The 25,068-nt window shown below is 35.9% G+C and overlaps 1 protein-coding gene across 3 annotated transcripts; it reads right to left on the bottom strand.

Moving 5' to 3' along the window:
• Positions 1-17,483: 17,483 nt before the first annotated feature.
• Epm2aip1 (EPM2A interacting protein 1) lies at positions 17,484-25,037 on the bottom strand. Of its 3 annotated transcripts, XM_048795243.1 has the most exons (3): positions 22,282-25,037; positions 19,236-19,264; positions 17,484-18,283 (listed from the first exon to the last, which is right to left on the bottom strand). In XM_048795243.1, exon 1 carries the CDS (start codon positions 24,894-24,896, stop codon positions 23,070-23,072), a length of 1,827 nt encoding a protein of 608 aa, XP_048651200.1. In that variant the 5' UTR covers positions 24,897-25,037; the 3' UTR covers positions 17,484-18,283; positions 19,236-19,264; positions 22,282-23,069. The 3 variants fall into 3 exon arrangements, with proteins under 3 accessions (XP_048651200.1, XP_048651199.1, XP_048651198.1); XM_048795242.1 differs by having other exon boundaries at positions 19,236-25,037; XM_048795241.1 differs by having other exon boundaries at positions 17,484-19,264.
• Between the last annotated feature and the right edge of the window lie 31 nt (positions 25,038-25,068).

Raw genomic sequence — 25,068 nt, 5'->3', positions numbered from 1 at the left:
ATAGGAATTGCATTAAAGCTGTATAACACTTTTGGTAGTATGGCCATTTTGACAATATTAATTCTGCCTATCCAGGAGTCTAGAAGATCTTTCCATCTTCTGAGGTTTTCTTCAATTTCTTTCATTAGTGTTCTGTAGTTTTTATTGTAGAGGTCTTTCACCTCTTTTGTTAGATTGAATCCCAGGTATTTTATTTTTCTGAGGCTATTGTGAATGGAGTAGTTTTCCTAATTTCTCTTTCAGTGGATTTATCTCTGATGTATAGGAATGTGTTTTATTTATGAGTGTTGAGTTTATATCCAGCTACTTTGCTGAATTAATTTATTAGTTCTAGAAACGTTTTTGGATCTTCTAGATATACAATCATATCATCAGCAAATAGTGATAGTTTGAGTTCTTCTTTACCTATATGTATCTCTTTAATTTCCTTCTTTTGTCTAATTGCTCTGGCTAGAGTTTCAAGGATGATGTTGAATAGAAGTGGTAAAAGAGGACATCCTTTTCTTGTTTGTTTTTAGTGAGAATTCTTTCAAATTTTCTCCATTTAGAATGATGCTGGCCTTGGATTTACCATATATAGCTTTTACAATGTTGAGGTATGTTCCTACTATCCCTAGTTTTTCCAGTGTTTTGAACATGAAGATGTGCTGTATTTTGTCAAATGCTTTTTCTGCATCTATTGAGATGATCATATGATTCTTGTTTTTAAGTCTATTAATATGATGAATTACATTTGTTGATCTGTATATTGAACCAACCCTGCATCCCTGGGATGAATTCCACTTGATTGTGGTGCACTATCTTTCTAATGTGTTTTTGTATGCAATTTGCCATAATTTTATTGAGAATTTTTGCATCTATGTTCAATCAGGGATATTGGTCTGAAGTTTTATTTCCTTGATGTGACTTTGTTTGGTTCTGGTATCAGGGTGATATTAGCCTCATAGAAATGAGTTAGGAAGAATTCCTCCTTTTCTATTTCATGGAATACTTTGAGGAGTATTGGTGTTAATTCTTCTTTGAAAGTCTTGTAGAACTTGGCTGAGAATTCACCTGGTCCTGGGCATTTCTTTATTGGTAGGTTTTTGATGGCATTTTCTATTACATTACTTGAAATTGTTTTGTTTAAAGTTTGAGTAGGTCATGTGACTCTAGAAATTTGTTGATGTCTTTGATATTTTCTATTTTATTAGAGTATAAATTCTCAAAATAGTTTCTAATATCTTCTGTATTTCAGACGTGTCCATTGTGATATTTCCTTCTTCATCTTGTATTTTAATAATTCACATTTTCTCTTCACTAACATGGTCAGGGGTTTATCTATTTTATTTATTTTTTCAAAGAACCAATTTTTTGTTATGGCAATTTTTTTCAATTGTTTCTTTGTTTCAATTTCATTAATTTTAGCTCTGATTTTAATTATCTCCTGTCTTCTACTGCTTTTGGTGTTGATTTGTTCTTCTTTTTCTAGGGCTTTGAGATTTAGTGTTAGGCCATTTATTTGTTTACTTTTTTATTCTTTTAATGAATGCTTCAATGCATTTCCTCTTTGTAATGCCTTCATAGAGTTCCAGAGATTTTGATATCTTGTACTGGAGTTCTCATTTAACTCTAAGAATTTTTTTATTTCATCCTTGATTTCTTCTACTATCCATTCATCATTCATTTGTGTATATTTAGTCTCCATTTGTTAGTAGTTTTTATTTTTTATTTTGTCATTGACTTCTAATTTCATTCCATTGTGTTCTGATAGAATGCAGGGTAGTATATCTGGTTTTTGTTTTGTTTTATTTTGTTTGTATTTACTAAGAGTTGCTTTGTGGCATAAGATATGGTCTATTTTAGAGAAGGAGCCATGTGCTGCTGAGAAAAAAGTATATTTGCTCATTGGTGGATGAAATATTCTATATATGTCTGTTAAGTCTAAATTATTAATTGTATTATTTAGTTCTATAGTTTTATTTAGTTTTTGTTTGGAAGATCTGTGCAGTGAGAGAGGTGTGTTACAATCACCCAGTATTATTGTATTGTGGTCTATTTGACTCTTGAAATTCAGAAGGGTTTGTTTGTTGTACAAAAATGCTCCATTGTTTGGGGCATAAATATGAATAATTGTTATGTCCTGCTTATATATATATATTTCCCTTAAGAAGTATTTCCCTTCTTTGTCTCTTCTGATTAACTTTGGTCCGAAGTCTACTTTACCTGAAATGAGAATGAAAAAGCCCTGCTTGTTTATACAATCCATATAAATAATAAGTTTTTTCCCATCCTTTCACCTTCAGCCTGAGGATGTCTTTGCCCATGAAGTGAGTCTCTTGAAGACAGCATATTGTTGGGTCTTGCTTCTTAATCCAATCTGCCAGTCTATGTCTTTTGATTGATGAGTTTAACCCATTAACATTCAAGGTTATTGTTTAGATATGATTTGTATTCTCTGTCATTTTGATTTATTTCTGGTTTTTATTTGTCATAGTTTCTCATTTGGTTGAATGTCCCTTTAATGTAGATCTTCCCTTTGCTGGTTTTTCACTTTTTTTTTTTTTAGAGACAGAGAGAGAATTTTTAGTTTTCGGTGGACACAACATCTTTATTTTATTTGTATGTGGTGCTGAGGATCGAACCCAGCGCCCCGCGCATGCCAGGCGAGCACGCTACCACTTGAGCCACATCCCCAGCCCCCCACTCTTTTTTTCCACTTCATCCTCATGGAATATTTTGTTGAGAATGTTCTGTAGAGTAGGTTTTCTAATTGTGAATTCTTTTAATTTTTGTTTATTATGGAATATTTTAATTTCATCTTCAAATCTGAAACAATTTTGCTGGATATAAAAGTCTTGGTTGGCATCCGTTTTCTTTCAGGGCTTGAAATATATTAGTTCAGGACCTCCCAGCTTTGAGGATCTGGGCTGAAAAATCAGTTGAGATTCAAATTGGTTTCCCCCTATATGTAATTTGATTTTTTTTTCTCTCACAGACTTTAAGATTTTATTTTTATTCTCTGTGTTAGTCATTCTCATTATAATGTGTCTTGGTGGGGTCTGCTGTAATTTTGTACATTTGGGGTCCTGTAAACCTCTTGTATTTGATTTTTCATTCCATTCTTTAGGTTTGGGAAATTTTCTGCTATTATATCATTGAAAAGATTGTGTATTTCTTTGGTTTAATCTCTGCTCCTTCACCTATTCCAATAACTCTTAAATTTGGTCTTTTCATGTTATCCCATAATTCTTGGATGCTCTTTTCTTGGTTTCTTACCATCTTCACTGCATGTTCAGCTCTACTTTCAAGATTTTATATTTTGTCTTCATTATCTGAGGTTCTGTCTTCCAAGTGGTCTAGTCTGTTGGTGATGCTTTCTATTGAATTTATACTTGGTTTACTAATTCCTTAATTTTAAAGATTTCTGCTTTTTCCCCCACATCTCTCTTTATTGAAGTGGTCTTTCACTTCCTGTATTTTTTCTTTGATTTCACTCCTTATACTACCCTTTACTTCACATATCAATTGAACTATATACAATCTGAACTCCTTATTGAACATTTCTTCTACTGTGTTATCAGTGGCTTCTGTTGTTGAAGCATTTTGTTTTGTTTGGGGAGCTTTATTCCTTTATTTCTTCATGTTGTTAGTGTGTTTTCCCATCTAAAAGTAAGAAAATTGTATATATACACAATGGAATATCACTCAGTCATAAAGAAGAATAAAATTATGGCATTTGCAGGTAAATTGATGGAACTAATGAATATCATGATAAGTGAAGTAAGCCAATCTCAAAAAATCAAAGGTCAAGTGTTTTCTCTGATAAGCAAATGCTGATCCATAGTGGAACAGGGGAGTAGGGAAGAATGAAGGAAATTTGGTTTGTGTAGAAAGGGAGTGAGGGAAGGAATGGGGCTACGGGGATGAGAAGAAAGGTAGAATGAGATAGACATTATTACCCTATATACATGTAATATTACACCACTTGTGTGACTCTACACCATGTACAGCCAGAGGAATGAGAATTTTTGCTCCATTTGTGTACAATATGTCAAAATGCATTTTACTATAACAAATTTTAAAAAATAATAATTATGAGTTACTATCTTTATGGTTTTCAGAGACTGGCTGAAATACTAATTGCTTTTGTATTGTTTATGAAACAAAGTAATGCTTTGCTATCTTGTTTATTATTGTCTTTACATGATCCCTGCCCCATATATGCTTTGTCCAGTTACCCACCAACCGCCACCATGGACCTCTGGACTGCCAAGATGCTGAATAACCTTAATTGTCCATGCCCCACCTGAAAGAGAACAAGGATTTGTGTCACTTCCCCTCAACTTCACCCTCTCTCAGCAGGAAGCAGCTTAGAGATGTCATATTCATTTTTCCATAGAAATGGCACGTGGAAATTGACAGCAGGGGAAATGTAACAGTGGTCCACTTCACCTTTTGAATTTGTCCTTGCTGCTGAATTTAAAAGGCACATGTTTTTCTTTTCCTCTTCTCCCTCTCCCCCTCCCTAATTTGGGGGTGGGGATAAGATTACCTTGAGTTATCTGTCCTGGAGCACATGTCTATCACAGGAAGGAGATGCCACCAGAAGATCTAGGAAGTGACTATCTCCCAAATTAACAAGTGAATTTCAACACACCATTAGGGAACACCTGGGACTCCCCTGTCAGGCCATGCTTGGAATATAGCCTTTCAAGAGCTTCTTTAAAAGCCCTGTTTTCCCTGATGGGCAGAATCACAGGTTCTGAGACAGGAGTCCCCTGTTCTTCTCCTTTGCTAGCAAGGCAATAAACCTTCCTTTTCCTTTGTCTCAGAACTGTGTCCTCATTTTTTGGGGGTTGGCATTGGGCCAAGAACCGAGCTTTCTGTAGCATTTGTAGAGGTGTCTGTTTCCTCCAGCGATACGATCTGAAAGGACTTGTGACACCAGCAGCTGCTCTTTTCTTTTAGGTATGCTGCCACCGGGAGGTGGGAGTGTGTAGCTGCAGGACACACTGACAGCTCATGGTTACCTCAATGCAAGTGATGGAAACGGTACAGTTTCAACTTTAATGACATTTAAATATTATACATTAGCTGAAATCAAGCAAAAGAGAGACCAAGTGCCACCCATTTTACAATCAGGCCCTCACTCCCTAATGTTTACTTTTTTTTTTCTTTGCTGGTTTGTAAAACTTTTCAAGAACAGAGGTTTCATTCATCCTTCCAAAGAGCCTTGCACATTGCAGGTGCTTTAAAAATTTCTGCATTAGGTATGGTAGTGCCCACCTGTCATCCCAATGACTTGGGAGGCTGAGGCAGGAGGATTGCCAAGTTCTAGGCCAGCCTCAGCAACTTAGTGAGGCCCTAAAGCAATTTAGTCAGACTCTGTCTCAAAATAAAGAATAAAAAGGGCTGAGGATGTGGCTCAGTGGTTGAGCACTAGAGTACACCTGGGTTCAATCCCCAGTACCAAAAAAAAAAAAAAAGAAAGAAAGGTAAAATAAAAGTGGATATATATGAAGATTATATTTTATAACAAGTTGGTTTTGTTTTAACCTAGGGGTGCTTAACCACTGAGAAAGCCCCAGTCTTTTTAAATTATTTATTTTAACTGCTTAGGGCCTTGCTAAATTGCTGGGGCTGGCCTCAACCTTGAAAACCTTCTGCTTCAGCCTCCTGAGTCTCTGGGATGATAGATACCACACCTGGCTAACAAGCATATTTTTAAGATCCAAAAACATTTTTTTCAAAAAAGTGAGAGTAAAAATGTCTCACACATAATCCTATCACCCAGAAACAGTCATTGATGATTAACAATCAATTCAAAAGAATTAGATGTGTTCATACTCTCTGAGGACTGTTAGACCTATAAAGTTGTTGGACCATATATATAAAAATATAGAAAGAGGTTTATTTCAGTTTAAGTGAAAAACAATTTTGGTTAGAATGCTATTCACTTTAACAGAGAACCCAAATGAAAATTAGTTTAAATAGAGATGCATTGGCACATGTGCTCATAAGTTCAGAGATCCAGTGGGATTCAGTTATAGTGTGTTCAGTGCTTCACTCTCAGGAAGAGTCAAGCTTCCTGGTGAGAAAATATCAGCTCCAGAAGATATAGACGTCTCAGATATAAGAATGTAAGGCCTCCTCTTGATGACATTTGGCCCTTTTCCCATTTCTTACCAATTAAACCAGCCAACTAGCCTAGGATATGTAGAGTCAGCTCGGGCAACCTTCCTAGTTGTTCATTATTAGATATGGCTCCATACAGTTGAGGTAATCCTATACATAAAAGATGGAAGTGAAAAGGGAAAAAATGACACCCCAGGGAATAAGGATGATTGAGGAAATAGGAAAAATTTTAAAAAACTGTCCATACACATCATCATTTACAGTCAGTCACTTCAAGGAAAACAAGAATCTTAGATATATACTTCATTTGGTATGAATGTTTGTATCTCTCCAAAACTCATACTGAAGGGCTGGAGTTTTAGCTCAGTGGTGGTGCACTTGCCTAGCATGTGTGAGGCACTGGGTTCGATTCTCAGCACCACATATAAATAATTAAAATAAAGGTCCAGAAAGAAAGCTTCATCAGACACCAAATCTGCTGGTACCTTGATCACTAAAAAGAAATATCTAAAAAATTCATATTGAAACTTAATCCCTGCTACAGTGTGGATCTGGAATGTCCCCCAAAGGCTTATGTGTTGGAAGTGTGGTTCCCAGTGCAGCAATCACTGCAATAGCCCCTGGAATCACACTGAAGATCAGAAACAGATTTTTAAAGGTCTCAGTTCTTTTCTACTCCTTTAATTATCAAAGAGGTGGTAGATTAATCCATTGATGGATTCATAGCTGAAGGGACTATTGGAGGTTGGGCCTAACTGAAGGGAGAGCCTTGGAGGCATGCTCTGGGAGAGTATGTCTTGTCCCTGGCCATTTTCTCTAACTTTCTGCCTCATGTTTGCCATGAACTGAGATGTTTTCTCCATCATATGCTCCCTGCCCTGGTGTTCTACCTCATCATGGGCCCAGAAGTAATGGAGCCAGGTGATCATGAACTAAAGTCTCTGAAACTATGACCCAAAATAAATCTTTCCTCCTTTGTTTTCCTCAGGTATTTTGTCACAGTGACAGAAAGCTAACAATCCTAGTGCAAAGCATTAAAGATGGTGCTTTTAGGAGGTGACTAGGACTTGAGGACTCATCTTCATAAACGGGATTAGCACCATTATAAAAAATTTTAAGGAAATCTGTTAGTCCCTTTTTACCTTCTACCCTTCTACCTGTGAGGATGCAGCAAGAAGGCACCATCTCTGAAGCAGAAAGAAAGCTTCATCAGACACCAAATCTGCTGGTACCTTGATCACAGATGTCCCAGCTTCCAGAACTGTGAGAAGTGAATTTCTACTGTTTCTACTATAATTACTCAGGCTAAGATTTTTTGTTATAGCAGCCCAAATGGATTAAGATGTTTTAAAAATAATTTATTGAGATGAATTTACATAACTTAAAATTTAATATTGTAAAGCAAAATAATTAAGTGGCATTTAGTACCTTCATCATGTTGTGTAACTACCACATACTATATTTCATAGGAATGGTAAAGAAGCAAGAAAGAGACCATCTCTTTGATAGTAAAAGGAGTAGAAAAGAAATGAGACCCTCAAAATCTGTTTCTGATCTTCAGTGCGATTCTAGGGGCTTCTGCAGTGATAGAACAAGAATAGGTTGTATTTCTCAAAAAAAAAAGTAATCTAACAAAAAGAATAACAGCTATACTTAAAAATGCAAAGAGATAATGAGTTTAAAATAAACATTGCTTGAAACCAAAATTGGCAAGTTCAGAAACTAAACTTCATAAAATTAAAAATGAAAATTAAGACATGCTTTACCTATCATTTCATATTACTATTATGCAAAGAGATAATATTTTCTGCCTTGTAAATTGGTACAATATTTAAACTCTCAACAGCCCAAATGTCAATCAATTAAAACACACACACACATACACACACACACACACATACAAAAAGGAAACTGTTTTGTAAAATCAGAATTATAACCAGGCATAGTGGTTATAGGGAGGCTGAGGCAGGAAGATCACAAGTTCAAAGCCTGTCTCAGCAACAGCGAGGCACTAAGCAACTGAGATCCTGTCTCTAAACAAAATTAAAAAGGGGGCTGGGGATGTGGCTCAAGCGGTAGCGTGCTCGCCTGGCATGCATGCGGCCCAGGTTCGATCCTCAGCACCACATACAAACAAAGATGTTGTGTCCGCCGAAAACTAAAATAAATAAATAAATATTAAAAAAAAAAAAATTAAAAAGGGCTGGGGATATGGCTCAGTGGTTGAGTGCCTCTGAGTTCAATTCCAATACCAAAAAGAAAAAGAAAAATCAGAATTATGGGTATTTCTAGGAGGGAACAGGAAACTTATGGTTAGAAAAAGACGAGGGGAGGGGGGAATGAGAGTTTGATGTAGATGTATAGGACTTTATAGGAATTTATAATAATTCATTAAAATATGAATTTGTATTTGTTTTTTGTTCATATGTATTCAATTTCATAATTTTAAGAGTTTTTAATGAATTATTGAAGCAGAACTTTAAATTTCTATAAAAATAATTTTGAAACTAGAAAGCCATACCTACCAAGCCAGCTATCAAGACTAAGGGCAAACTAAAACCATTGTTTATACCTATAAGGATTTGGAGAGTTTATTTACTATTTACCTGTCCTGAAGGAGATAATGAAAGATATTGGCCAGGAATTCAAGTGTGAGGAGTATGTAGACAAAAAGAAATGATAGAACTAACCATGTTAATTTAATGAAAAGAAACCCCAGATACCTTGCAGTGAGTTTTTAAAGAAATTTGTCCAAATTGAAATAAGAGATAAATAACCGCCCCGATGTCCTTAAGAAGAATTCTAGAACAAATCCTGAGCAGTTTTAGAATAAGAAAAAAAAAGCAATTGATATACATGTGATTTGATGAAGGTTTTTACTTCCCCAATTGGGAGAAAATGTTTAAATTCCAAGAAAGTGGGAAAAGCATGAGGTAAATTTGAAGTAAACTAAAATGTGTTATGAATTTGAGCAATGGTGGTAGTTTGAGAAAAGAAAATCCACTTTACAATTTCTAGGAACAGTTATTGTCCTTTGAGCAGTCCTAGGGCTATGACATTAGAAGTATACAAGAAAATGTAATAATATGTCATAACAACTGAATATCATTTAGTGATTTTTAACTTGTGCCATCGACTCATAAACCAAGTATGGGGGTTCAGTTATGATTTCTGTGAAGAATATAAATATTTTTCAACCTTGACCATATAAATATAAAAGTGGAGTTCACCAAAACTTGGGGGTAGAAAAGGGAGGAGAGATGGAGGCAAGGATAGGGGAAAACCAAGGGATACTGATGAAATTTAATGGAATAAAAAAATTAGTTAAGAAAAAAATCTAAATTTGTAAAAGTAACCAATAGAAAGAAAACCAATGATACAACTATAAAAAAAAGTCATGTTAAGAATAAGAATAGGAGGACTGGGGTTGTGGCTCAGAGGTAGAGCACTTGCCTACCATGTGTGAGGCACTGGGTTTGATCCTCAGCACCACATGAAAATAAAATAAAGATATTGTGTCCACCTATATAACTAAAAAATAAAAATAAAATTAAAAAAAAAAGAATAAGAATAGGGGCTGGGGCTCAGCAGTAGTGCAATTGCCTGGTGTGTGTGAGGCACTGGGTTCGATTCTCAGCACCACAGATAAATACATAAATAAAATAAAGGTCTATCAACAACTAAAAAAAAATTTTTAAAAAGAATAAGAATAAATATGATAGTATAAGTTATCTATATCCTTATTAATAATAGGCAATAGATGGTGTCTAGAATTGATAAACTGAGAATTAGTAATATTTAGAGATATGTATGGGCCAAAAGAACTAATATAAGAAAAGGTCATAAATGGTTGTTACTAAAGGGAACGAATGAGGGAGGAAAGGAGAAAATAAGGGCACTGATGCTTTTCATTTTTTGTTTTGTTTTTAACCGTCAATGGACTTGAGTGTATAGTCTAAAGAGAAGCATTTGGTAAAGAGGACTTCTTTTTCAATGTATACTTGCTACAGACATTTCATGCCTGTTGCCTGGCACCAGGCATTAAGAAGACCCTGTTGCCAGGGAAACCAGCTCTTTGCTGATAATGAAGATGACGCTGAGGGCTGCTGTTCACAAAGCAACCTTCTTTGTGAGCTGTGACACATCCCTAAACTATCTCTTGCCTAGGCATGATGCTGTACAGCTACAGGCAGTTTACAGTGTCATCTATTTTACTAGCTAAAGGGATTATACCAGTCAGCAATAATGTGCTGTCCTTGTTTGTTACAAGTAAACCTGCTTATAAAGAAATGAATAATGGTTGTTTTATAAGTGATATTCATCAAAGCACATAGATAACAGAAAAACTACAGTACTTTTTCCATACTTGCCTCATTGTCCCCAGGGGGAGGAGAAGAGCAGGGAAAAGACTTTCTATTCATTTTTTTCTTTTTCCTCTCTCTTTCAGTGCTTTTATGCATGTTAAACAAGTGCTCTACCACTGAGTTACACCTCTAATCTCCCTTTTAAAAATACTAATTATGTTGATTTATAAATAATATACAGTAAAATTCACAGATCTCAATTCACAAATCTTAAGTTTACAGTTTGATGGGTTATGACAAATATATATACCTGTAGAACCCAAACCCCAGTCAATAGAGAAACACTAAACAATCTTGAGCAAAAGGAATAAAGCAGGATGCATTATACTACCTGGCTCAAAAATACAGTACATACTGTCATAATTAAAACAGCATGGTATTGGCATAAAAATAGACCCACAGACCAATGGAACAGAATAGGGAACCTAGAAGTAAACTCATGCATCTATAGCCAACTGATTTTCAACAAAAGTGCCAGAACTCACAGTGAAGAGAGCACAGTTTTTTCAATAAATAATGCAGGGGAAATCGGATATCCACATGTGGAAGAATGAAACTAGACCCCTATCTCTCACTAGTTATAAAAATCAATTCAAAGTGAATCAACAATGTAAATGTAAAACTGAAACTATAAAATTACTAGAAGAAAATAGGGAAATGCTACAGAATGTTGGAATGGACAACAATTTTGGGGGCAAGACCCCAAATTCTTAGGAAACAAAAGCAAAAATAGACAAATTGGATTACCTTAAACTAAAAAGTTAAACAAAACAAAAGAAATGATCAACAGAATGAAGGAGGTACACTGAGAAGAATGGGTGGGGATTGGTTTGTGGCTCAGTGGTAGAGTGCTTGCCTAGCATGTGTGAAGCATTAGGTTTAATCCTCAGTATCACATTAATAAAAAATAAATAAAGTTGTAAAAAAAAGAATGGGAGAAAACATGTCAGCTATACATCTAACAAAGGATTAATATGAAGATTACATAAGAACTCTAACAACTCAATAGCAAACAAAAAACTTGATTAAAAAATTAACAATGGGCCTAAATAGACATTTCTCAAAAGAAGAAATACAAATAGCCAACAAGTATATGAAAAAATGTTCAACGTTACTAATACTCAAGGAAATTCACATCAAAACCACAATGAGATATCACCTCACTCCAGTTAGAATCGACTATTATAAAAAAGACAAAAAGATAACATGTACCAGTGTTGGTAAGAAACAAAGGAGTCCCTTGCACACTGTTGATAGAATGTCAATTAGTTCAACCATCATGGAAAACAGTATGAAACTTTTCGCAAAAAATTTAAAATGGTACTACCATGATTCAGCAATCCCATTACTGGGTATATATCCAAAAGAAATGATGTTAGTATGTTAAAGAGCCATCTGCACTCCCATGTCCACTGCAACACTATTCTCAATAGCCAAAAAATCGAAACAACCTAAGTGTCAATTAATTGATGAATGGATAAAGACAATGTAATACATACACACAATAGAATACTATTCAGCTGTAAAAACAAGAATGAAATCCTGCTATTTGTGACAGCATGGATGTACCTGGAGATCACTATGATAAATGAAGTAATCCAGACACAGAAAGTACATGATCTTTCTCACGTAGAATCTAAAAGTGTTGATTTTAATAGAATTTGAGAGTACAATGGTGGTTTACCAGATGCCAGGGAGAGGAGAGGGCAAAGAAGGGACAGAGAGAGGTCAAATGATGAGTACTAATCTATAGTTAGAGTAAGAAATTATGTTGTGCTATTGCACAGGAGGGTGACTAGAAATAACAATAACGTACAATATATTTCCAAAAGCTAGAAGCATTTTAAATGTTTCCACGATAAAGAAATGATGTGTGAGGAGGTGGATATATAAAATGATTTAAAATACAATGTATACATGTATTGAAATGACATATGGTATCCCATTAATATGTAAAATTTTTTTGTTCTTATCTGTCAATTTAAAAAATAAATTTAGCTTAAGGGCTGGGGATATAGCTCAGTTGGTAGAGTGCTTGCCTTGCATGCACAAGGCCCTGGGTTCTAATCCCCAGCACCACAAAAATAAATAAATAAACAAGTAATTAATTAATTAAGCTTAAAATTTAAAAATAAATATTCTTTTCCAACTCCCCCAAGATATAAATACTTTCACCAACTCAGAAAGTTCCTTCTTAAAACTATCTAAGAAGTAACACCCATATATCCCCAATATATGCACCTTCCCTTTTCCTGTCCCCCCTCCCACTCCCTCCCACTCCTAGCAACCACTGATGCTCTGATTTCTACCACAGTTTAGATTCTTCTGTTGTTGATCTTCATAAAAACAGTGTTTCCTTTGGTTTCTTTGGCTTAGGATGTTCTTGACATTCATATTGTTATGTGCATTTGTTCCAGTCTAGTATTCCATTGTATGGATATAACACATTTTATTTATCCATTTCTTGTTGGTGGATGTTTGGTTTGTTCCTAGTTTGTTATTACAGATAAAGCTACCATGAACATTCTTGACCAAATAATTTTTTGTGACATCATTATCCAAAGTACATGTATGAAGACATGAATTGATGTGTGAACATACTTTATATACAGAGATATGAAAAATTGTTTTCTATATGTGTAATAAGAATTGTGATGAATTCCGCTATCATGTATTTAAAAAATAAAAGCAATTAAAAAAAAAAGAACTTTTTGTGGACATTTTTCATTTACCTTGGGAAAATAGGAATGAAATTGCTAGAGCATAGGAAAGGTTTATGTTTAATTTTATGGAGTACTTACACTTGATTATTATTAAAATTTATTCTTTATTAGTAATATTGGGATTGAACCCAGGGTCTTATGCATACTAGGGAAGTGCTCTACCACTGATCTATACCCTTTGATTCTTTTTTAAAAAACATATTGTGGTAAAATACACATAAAATTTACTATCATAACCACTTTTAACTGTACTGTTTAGTGGTACTCAGTACATTCAAAATGTTATACAACCATTACCACCATCCATCTCCAGAACTCTTTTTATTTTGCAAAACTTTAAAACTCTGTACCATTAGATAATAAGACTCACATTCCCTTACACTTTCTGTCTCTATAAATTTGACTAGGTAATCCTTCTCCTTACCTGCAGTTTGGCTTTCCATATCTTCACTTTCAGACCTTTTAGTTACCCATAGTCAACTCCAGTCCAAAAATATTAAATTGAAAATTCCAGAAATAAACAATTCATAAGTTTTAAATTGTGCTCTGTTTTAAGTAGTATAATGAAATCTTTCACTGTACTGCTCTGCCCTGGTAGGACATGAATCATGTCTTTGTCCGGCATATCCACACTATATAAGCTACCCATCCATTAATAATGTAGTGGACATCTTGGTTATCAGACTATCACAGTATCACAGTGCTTGTATTCACATAACTCTTTTTTTTTTTTTAATATTTATTTTTTAGCTTTTTGGCGGACACAACATCTTTGTTTGTATGTGGTGCTGAGGATCGAACCCGGGCCGCACGCATGCCAGCAGAGCGCGCTACCGCTTGAGCCACATCCTCAGCCCCTCACATAACTCTTATTTTATTTAATAATGTCAAGGATATAGAAAAATAATCTAATGGAAAAAAGTATAAGAAAACAGAAAAAAATTAAAGAAAATAAAAGCAGAAATCAACGAATTAAGACATAACACTAATATATAAATGAAGAAGCAAGCTTTTTGAAAAAGATTTAAAAAAATCTAGTGAGGCTAAGAAAAAGAAAAGCTCAAACATTAGGAATGGGAGGAAACATAAGCAGAGATACAGAGGAGAAAAGAGAAAATGCCACGAATAACTCAATACATTGAAAACTTAAATGGAAAATATTCAAAGAAAACTCAAAGATATTAAAATTAGTTTGATATGTAAAAAACAAAGATGAAATGGAAAAGTTGTCAAAGAACATCTAAAGTGACATTAGCCTCTTTCTTTTCAGATAAAATTTTTTAAACCCTCTCTAGATACAGGTAATATTTGTGCTTTTAAAAGCCTTTCAAAATACATATCACAATATGAAAATTTTCTAATTTTTATCTAACATATTGATATCTCAAAGAATTCTAGACTCCTAGTCTTTACATTGTAAAGAAGTTGGAATAAATGATCTTTCTATGAACTATTTTTCTCTTTTTTAGTTCTTAATTCTATGGACCTTTTTAACAAATCCATAAATTCTGCTTCAGAGGGGTCATGGAAAACTTAGACTACAGTAGGTAATAAATTCTTTGGGATTGCTTTGAGTGTCCACCTGGCTCAAAACCTTCCAGAAAGTTTCCTCCTCTTAGGATTCCTTCCTTAGGATTGAGGGTCTAAGGCTATGGTATTATGCATCCCTTAAGAAGACTCATTCAGTCACAACTATGTTTTCCCATAAAGAAAATGAGTAATCAAAACTAGGACAAAGTAGATATACAAAAAGGACAGTCAAGATTCATGTGAGAAAATTTATTTGGATTTACTGCTGAATCTCCACTGCGCTAGTAGGCCTTCAATAAACAATTGTCAATTGATTGTTGAATTCAATACCCTCACATGGCTTCCAGGGGATTTTTTTCCCCTCCTGCAGTCCCTAATCATTCCTTCATTTTTCCCCTTTAAGTTAGTACAAGTTGGTTTTTTACAACCAGGAAGCCCCATCAAATACATTATTGGACTCTCCCCTTCATAACCACCACTCACTTCACTATGGGTATATGCCTGGCCTCTGAAAGGCATCATTAAGATTGGACTTCCATGGGGTCCTGCCCAGGAATATGTAATTGACACATTAAGAGAATGTGGCAGTGGCAGTGAAGTGTGGTAGTGATAGAAGCGAGGGAAATGTATGAAGGCTGACTAGTGATAAAAAGAAAGGCTGACTAGCAAAGTGGTAAAAAGAAAGGCAGGTGCAGAGAGAGAAGACAATGGTAGTCCTGAAAGGTATCCCAGTATTTTCTTACTACATACAAAACATCCACCACCAAATTTGTGTGGCAAAATCCTGATTCTCAATGTGATGACATTAAGAGGTGAGGTCTTGGGAAGCATTTAGGTCAAAAGGATGGAGTCCCCACAATGGGATTAGTGCTCTTATAAAGACTTGAGAGCTTTTTAAAAACATTTCTTTAGTTGTAGATGGACAATACCTTTATTTATTTTTATGTGGTGCTGAGAATTGAACTCAGTACCTCACACGTGCTAGGCAAACACTCTACAACTGACCCACAACCTGGGCTGACAACAGCTTATTTTCTCTTTTCCTGCTCTCCACAACGTGAGAATACAATGCAAAGATGTATCTTTGGTCATCTGTACACCAGAGGAAGTATTCACTCACCAGACATGGATCAGAGGGCACCTTGATCTTTTAACTTCCCACTCTTCAGAACTGTGAGATGTTACTTAAGCCACCTAGACTATGGTAATTTTTTACAATATGGACTGAGACATCTCTTTTCAACAAAGTCTCCCCACCACCCCCTTAATTTTCCCTTCCCTTGGTCAAAACAAATGCAAACTTTTGAGTGACATTCATTATTATTATTATTATTACCTCCACTTTGTTTATCCATTTTTATGCAGTGCTGAGGATCAAACCCAGTGGCTCGAATACAAGTGCTCCACCGCTGAGCCACAACCCCAGCCTCACACTCATTATTTTGATTATGGTGATTTTATGCACTTTTGTGTATGTCAAACCTAATCAAATTTTAAACGTGTGGCTTCTTATATTTCAATTGCACATCAAAAAAGTTGTAAAAATATGAGAATTTAATAACCAAATTTCATCAGTTACGTTATAACTACCAGTAATGTACCAACAATGGTATATTTAAAGAGGCCCCTTTTATGATTGCTATTTTGGATTTAACTAGTAGTACTTATTTATTCCATTGCCTTCCTCCCTCCTCTAGCCCCAATTCCCATGCCCCACCTAGCCCTTGAGCAAGCAAATAACTATAATAGTGTCATAATCATGTTGATGAATTCTAATTCACAATAACTAAAATATATCAAAGTTCATACTTCTTTAAATTTATCCAGGTTTTGTAATTTAATCTCTAAATGTGTTACTTGGAGAAATTAATTTACCACAAACCAGTGTTATCGCTTATGTCAAAACTGTTGGGGTAAGGAGTATAGTTCAAGGGTAGGATCTATTCTTAGTATGCACGTGGTCCTGGATTCAGTACCCAGCAATTAAAAGAAACAATTATCTACTTAGATTACAACCTCTTTTAAGGACAGAGCTAAATCATTTATCTTGATTCCCAAGTTGACAAGCAATGTCTGGTATAGAGCATAGTGAGGAGAGGGATAAAGAATAAGATGTAACACAGAGTAGGAAGAAAAAGGATATGTGTGGGTACTGATTGTGCAGGAACTTGTAGGCCCTGATTAAGACTTTGGACATTTTTTTTTTTTTTAACAAAGATGGGGTCTCTATGTTGTCCAAAGCTGGTCTTTTTCTCTCTTTCTTTCTTTTGGGGGGATGAGGGGGATGTGGATTTAATCCAGGGGCATTTTAACTCTGAGCTACATCCCCAGCCTTTTTAATTTTTTAAATTTTGAGACAGGGTCTCACAAAGTTGCTGAGGTTGTCCTTGAACCTATTATCCTTTCTCAGCCACCCTGCCCCGCCCAAATCGCTGAGATTATAGGTGCACCTGGCCTAAAGCTGGTCTTGAACTCCTGGACTGAAGCTATCGCTATCCCCCACTTCAGCCTCCAGAGCAGCTGAGATTACAGGCATGTGCCACTATGCCCAGTTAAGACCTTAGATTTTATGGGTTGTGATATGAAGTCAAGAAGAGGGTTTTAAGCATTGAATGGACATTGTCGACCTTCTATTTTAAAATAAGATCATTCTGGTGGCTGAGGCGAAGAACCTGTATGAAGGAAATATAGAAGCCGAATAGCTACCAATGAATATACCAAAAGGAACATGTTCACTAAAAGACACAAAAATTTTCATAGCAACTTTATTCATAATAACCACAAATTGGAAACAATCCAAATTTCCATCAGCATTAGAATAGATAAATTGTAGTAGAGTCATACAATGGAATACAACACAAAGTAAAAATGAATTGCTTCTACTACATCCACATGGATTACCCTCACAAACATGTTGAACAAAGACACGAAAGAGTGCATATAATTATTCCACTTATATAGTTTTTAAACAGGTAAAGCTAACTGATGGTGATACAGGTCAGAATAGCAGTTATCTGTATGTGAGAAAGGCATAAGGACACCTACTGGGGTGACAGAAATATTTTCTATCATGATCTGGGTGGTACATTCAAACATACACTTAATTTTTGTCAACTTTCAAGTTTTACATCAATAAAAAGGCAAAAATATATTGAAAAAATTGTATAAATGGAGAAATATAATCATGTTAATCAGTAGTGTTATCTTCCAAATATTTCTGGCTTTCCTCCCTTGTTGGGGAAGGATTATGCTCCTAGGACTGAGGTGTGGCTGTGTTACTTTAAGGGTCTACAAGTTATTTGCCAAACTTTTTTCACTTCCCAAATTGAGCAGCCACATCCCTGATGGTAACTGCTTTGTCAGCCTGAGTCCCAGAATGAGGAAAATAAAGAACAAGGATTAAGAAACTTTTTCTGTAAAGGGCCACAAAGTAAATATTTTAGGCTTTGTGGGACATATACTTGCTGTTGAAACTTTTCAACTCTGCCACTGTAAAACACAATCAGCCATAGAAAATATATAAATGGACAAGGCTGTACTCCAATAAAACTTTTAAAAAATAAATAAAACAATTAAAAAATAGTAAAAAAAAAAAAAAAAAAAAGAGAGAGAGAGAGAGAGAAACATAAATCAGGATGGATTTTGACTATGTGCTGTAGTTTGCCAATCCCTTACCTAGAACAAAGTCCCTAGACAAGTTGCAAGAGACAAGTTATTTGAAACCCTAAGATTTTGTAGCGGTTACTGAATACTGAACCCAATGGCCTAGTGATTATTTGGCAGGCATTCAGGAAGTTACTACTGGAGGATGAAAGAAATAACTTACACAGGGACAACTGCTATTAAGGAGAGGCCAAACTATTCCTTGAGATAAACTAGAAGGCTGATAATCTACCCTTTACTAAATAAAAAGAAAAACAAATTATTTTGTGGTTGATTTTGGCTGCATCTGACAAAATGTAGAGAAGAAATAACTCAGAAAAGAACTTGTCAGTTTACAGGCAGAAATGGAAAGAAATAGAATCATAAACTCAAATACTTACTGGGTAGAATGAAGCAACTTTTCAATTATAAGACAAAAGTGAAAAATCCTTTCACTTAAAGGTTGATTAAATAGTTCTACAGCAAGGATCAAATCACGACTGCCATATCTACTGTTAAGATCTCTGAATGAATTAATGTGACTCAGATTAAAAATCCAACTAAGAGTATAATGGTAGTTAATCCTGTAAATTAGAACAGTTTAAGGAAAAAGACTAAGGGTATGGCTCCCCTATTTAAGACTGAAGGCCTGTTACCCAGAAATTAAGTTCAGAGAGGCATGGAAATATGAAAGCAAAGAAATATAGCATATCTAAAAGTATGAATTAACTATACAGCACTTTTGGGTCATCTTCCTTGCAGAGGTGATAAGAACCTTATGCAGGTGGGAAAGCAAATGAACTGAATAACTAGTGACCAGAGGATGAAGTCATTCTTCTATTTTGTTAAATTTACTTACTTTTAAATTCCAGAAGAGCCAGAAATCATCTGTAAAGGAAAGTAGCAAAATAAATAGCATGCCATTTTCTCCTAGGGTTGATGCCTACAAAAGGAAAAATGGATATTAACTCTTATGTGGCATTATCTTTCTCTAATACTGAATGTAACTTTTTAATTACCAAAATTTAATCTTAGGTCAATCTAAAAAGCTGTCCAATCTTTTCTCTCTATATGTAGGTTCCTTTGGAAATCTGCCTTTAGAATAAAAGAAAAATAAGACTATACCATGAATGGACGTGATATTACACAGTGGATTTATGTGAGTACAGATGGGTTTGAATCCTAATACTCACTGTTTACTAGGGAAAATTGCAATCTCAGTTTGTTTCCTTGACAACATTCACATTGTGAACCACATGCTAAGCACTGCACTAAATTCTAGGAATACAATAATGAGGTCCCTAGTCACAAAGAACTTAGCTTTATTGTTAATTTGCAATGTGTTTTACAACTACCTAGTGAACAGGTAGGATGACTGTGAAGGTCAAATGCGACTGTGCTAGAGCTTCAAAGATTGTAAAACACTACACAAATATTTATTTATTCAGACATTTCTTAAAATGCCAGGCATTGTGCTAACTGCTAAAGATAAAATAGTGAGCAAGGTTTATATGGTCCCTGCCCTTGTAAAGCTTAGTCTAGCAGTGATCAATAACCAGTAATAAGAACTAAGTGTATGGCAGGAAGAACAGGGTGTTTAGGGAGTTTAGTTCAGGGGAACTAGTCTAGAGGCATCAACAAAGGCTACCTAGATGAAGGTACATATAAACTGAGACCTGAAAGATAAATAAAAATTTATATTATATTCTAAGGGCAATGATTAAAGCATAGGACTGGCATGAACAGAATGACTCAGTTTTTGGCTTGGGTAAGGGCAATTGGATGGTTGGTAGTAGTAATTCTGTTTACTGAAGAAAAGAGGAACAATGAGCAGGAGGTTTGGGGTCAAGATCAATGATGTGTTTTGGTGCCTGTGAGGCAGCAAGGTGGATTTGTTAGCAATTAAATATATGACTTGGGAAAAATCCAGAAAAGAAATATGAATTTGGGAGTATTTGCATACAGGTGGTAACTGAAGCCATGGAAGGAGATGAGATTGGCTAGGGAGATGGAAGGGAGATAAGGCAAGGGAGAGTAGGTAGCCTTGAAAAAAAAATAAGAACAGATATTTAAGGGAAGAGGTGCCTGCAAAGAAGACTAAGAAAGCATACCTGGAACTAAAATCTCCTCAATCTAAAGTAACAGTTCAAGGATGGTAAGGATATTGACAAGGACTTAGTGAGCTTGATAGAACAGTCTGAGTGGCAAAACAGAAAACAAGGAGAGCAAATTTTTCAAGAAACAAGTGGGAATGGGAGATATGGGGAAGTAATTGGTAAGGACACAAAGTTGTTTTTTTTTGTTTGTTTTTTTTAAATGGTACTTATTTCATCTATATGCACTGATACAACAGGAACAATAACAGCTATATATTTATAAAAGAAAAGACTGCCATGCAGCTACAGAATTACTTAATACAGAAAACAGTAAAATACACTTTTTTTTTTAAATAAACAAGACTAGTTATAGCAAATTCTTTTTTGCTGAGGATCAATGTTAAAATCCTTGCTTTTATCTCTCCCCACTCAGTTACTATATGGTGCAAACTAATTTTAGTTATCACGTTAAGCAAAACATACCAGAACTTCACAAAATATACAAGATTTCAATATCTGAGGAACTGGGATTAGAAAGCAGAAGCGGCCTTCAAGTCTTACAAACTTTCTCACAAGTAATAAAGCATTTGCTGTGAAAGCAACACTCAAAAACTATCGGGAAATTACCGGTAGACTTATTTTTTTCAGTTTTTCACTGTCATCTTTTCAGATATTTGAGCTTATTCTCTGCTAATCAAAATCTCAACTTGATGTTATTAATATATAAGAGGTTTATCTGCCCTAAACTAATTGTGTATACTAGGAGAGAGCCCTTTAATCTGATTCAGAATTAATTACTGATTTACAAATGCTATTATGTGAGCTACTGGAAATTTTATTGCACCTTACCAGCTAACCTTGGAATACTGAAATTAGTCTCCCCATCAAGTATTCCATCAGTTTACCCAACTTGCCTAATTTTGCTTCTACCGGTAATTTGCCCTGTTTCTTGACATAAGATAATATGTACACTGGGGGTTTACGGGCAGGGAGAGATAATTCTTCATAATGCCAGGCTGTTGTATATACTGCAGGAGGGAACGGTCTTTAGGTTGAAATGCCAGCAGAAACCCCCCCAGCAAATAAGACAACCAAAAAGGTGTCCCTTCACATTTCGTAGCATCCTCTAGAAGGGAGGGTTACTGCCTCTGATTGAGAAGCACTGAAACAAATTTGCTTCCTAGGTTCTAACAGCATCCATTAAGATAGCTTGTGCATCAGTTCCTTCTAAATTCTTGGTTGTTTCCTGGTTCCTTAAATTTGCTGGATTAGAGACCACAGCATAAAGTGCTGCAATAGTTAAAGACTTAGTAGCACAAGTTTTCAAACTGTACTTGGGAATCTACGATATACAAGTTAAGTCCTGTTTTTAAATTAGTTTTATATATTGGACTTTAATGTGAGATTGCCTTGTCACAATTAATACAAGTTTAAAGTAACTATTTTAGCACAAGACAGATGTCTTACTAGAAATGAGGCAATACTATAATCTGTGAATAAGACCAATTCTTGAAATTTAAATATTTCTACTTGTGCACTGTCTTTACCAAACGTGTGAGATAGTCTTAAATTTTAGAATAAATCAATTTCCAGCAACTAGCAAAATCTGATATCATTTTAAAAGTTTCCTTTAAATAGGATTTCTTTATAAAGCGGTAACACGCACATAAAATAAGCTAAAATATCTCACACCTCCTCATCATGAAGTGCAAAAAGCTGTTTTTTCCTCACCCTTTTGATAGGGCCAAACTGCTGTCTAGAGTAGGAAAAAGAATTGCTAACTAGCAATGGTTAAGATTCTATACTTACCAAAGTCCTTTGATAGGCAAGCTGATAAAACATCCCCCAGTTGTGAAAAATTCAGGGAAAACCCCCAGAAATTGGTTAAGTCTTATCTCCAAATTGCAGGAAGCCTCCTAAAATCAGCAACCTAAAAACAATTCTTGCTCCTTTGACTAAATTTTTGATTACTTCCTCTGTTAGTAATATCAGATTCACTGGAGTGAATGGGGGAAGTTAAGAGGAAGGAGATCTGGCAATATTTATTTCAGACTCAGAAATGTTTTAAAAATATAGTCTCAAAACATTTTGTTAGACAAAATACCTCCACTGTATGTTATGTTTTTCCTTTTCTGAACTCATGAACTTGCTATGTGAGTTTTTGCAAATTAGTTTAAACACTTAAGGGGTTGCTAACTTCAGACTACAGGAATCAAAATTTTAAAACTTCATTAAAATAAAAGTTAAATTTTTGGCATATATTCTCAGAACACCTTAAAAACAGACTTTTAATTCAACTAATGTTGTCAATATTAAACTCCTTAAAATCAATTATACCATAAAAGTAAAAGACAATGACTTTGCCATTAAACAAAGTGTTTTTAAAAAAGGTGGTATTCTCATGTTTCAGTCCCATGTTGCCATATGAAAAAAAAAGGCAACTGTCAGGAGGTTCTGAATTGTGATTGATTTGGATGTCTTGTTTAGTAAGCTTGGTGTTTTCCAACAATCCAAATTAGAAAACTTGGGGGAAAAAAAAAAAAAAATCAAACCAGATTTTTGCTTCTGGTATTCTTTCAATGTTGTACTACAAAGGCTTATAGATTAGCTTCATTTATTCCTCTCACAAGATCATCCCAACTGGGAACCATTTCAGTTGTGGCAACCCGAAACAGGGCTTGAAGATGCTCATCTGTCAGTGGCTGGCTCAAAGTGTGTTGGTTTCGAGTCAGATAAGAAAAAGCCTTTTCACAGATTTGGTTACTATCGAACAAGGATGCCACCTTATAGGCAACCCCTTTGATAATTGGGTAAGATTCAGCAGGCAATCCAGCATAGAACTGTCCCAGGGTTTTGACTCTATATTCATTCCAAAGGCTAGTATTTGCCTGAAGTTTTGTCAGCTCCACTCTTACTGAAATAGGTGCATATTCGGGTTTAAAGTTAAATGGATTTGAAAAAAGTTCTAAGTCCTTTTTGATGAATCTTAGGTCCTTAAAATGTCTCTCAAAATCTTTCTGCAGACGAGAGATCACCATTTGATATCTGTCGGGATCAAATATTTTTTGATCTTCCTTATATTGCTGTTTAAGCTCATCAACAACTTCTTTGAAAGCAGGAAAGTCTGTTAGATTTTTTTCTTCAATATGTCTCTGAAATAAATTCAGCTTACTTTCAAAAGTACAAATATGGTCAAAGGCAGAAGCAGCAAAGACTTTACTAGTTTGCAATTCTTCACTGAGTTCTTGAAGGCAGTTCATGACATCCACCAAAAAGCCAAAGTCACAAAGCCATTGCTTGTCTGTGAAATGGACTGTTGTTGCCCCTACTGAAACCAAGAATGCTTCTATTTCTTTTCGTAATGAAAATATTAATTTTAAAGATTTCCCTCTTCTAAGCCAGTTGTTCAGACATCGTCCATTAATCCTTTCACCATGCTCTGACTCAGATTCAGTTAGTAAAGACTGAAACTCCGGTCGCCTAACGCCTCTGGTCTTAATTAAAACTATCCATTCTGATATGGTATTTACGATCTGATTAATATCTATGTCATAAGAGCTCAACAGTTCCAAGTGAAGAAATCCTGAATAGTGGATAACATTCCAACAGTTGGGACTCACGGCCTTTTCTCTCATGTATGAGACCAGTCCTGAGTTCTCACCAATCATTCTCAAAGTGTGCGTCGTGGTCAGTCCAACCATTCGCTGCAAGCTAAGCCCTGCTCTCTGCAAAGACTCTAGAATGGCCGACATGAGTGCACCAACACTGAAGTGATGAGTCAGATTGATTATGGTCAGAAGGTCTTCCTGCACCTCCAAATCATGGCCCACGCCACGAATAAAGACCAGGAGATAGTTCTCATAGGCCACAAAAGCCTGGTCGTCCAAGGCAAGAGAATAGGCTTTAAATTGTCTGGCTCGGTTAAAAAGCTGACAACGTAGATTACTGTCAATGCTCAGAATCCTCTGCCTTGTGATCTCTGGAGACAAATTAATTCTTTGCAAGACGCCTACATGCTCCGGCAGTACCTCTTTTAGCAATATCTCCATGCACTGGTGTACAAAGTCCCCCTCAGCCCAGCCGCGACCCTTCAAGGCCAACAGGCGACAGAGCCCGAGGCCTGCACGAGCAGCTTTCTCCTCTGGAGTGAGCAAGGTGCTCAACGACATGTCGCCCTGACGCAGACGCTCCACCAAGGCCGCGCGATCGCCCTCCGCCACATACCGCTCATAGTATTCGTGTTCCGCCTCGTAGTGGCGCCTGACGTCACGTTCGCGGGTAGAAGCGACAAGGCGGCGACAGACCAAGCACAGGGCCCCATCGCCCTCTGGAGGTTCCACCACCAAGTAACGCTGGGTCCATTCGGGCCGGAAAACAAGAGCCTCGTCGACTTCCATCTTGCTCCTTTTGGGCGTCATCCACATTCTGCCAGAGTACACAAGAACGGGATCAACCTCACAGAGGCCGCAAAGCGAGGGGAGGAGCCCGACTAGCGGCAAGCAGCTCCAGCGCTCTGCGCCAGATCACCTCAGCAGCCGCACACCAGCCTTTGCCATGGAATCTCCGTTCCTATTGGCTGGAGATTTCGTAGTCCCT

This window comes from Marmota marmota, unplaced genomic scaffold (genome assembly GCF_001458135.2).
Source record: "Marmota marmota marmota unplaced genomic scaffold, marMar, whole genome shotgun sequence".
Classification (NCBI taxonomy): domain Eukaryota; kingdom Metazoa; phylum Chordata; class Mammalia; order Rodentia; family Sciuridae; genus Marmota; species Marmota marmota.
This window is presented reverse-complemented; position numbering and strand designations above follow the sequence as displayed.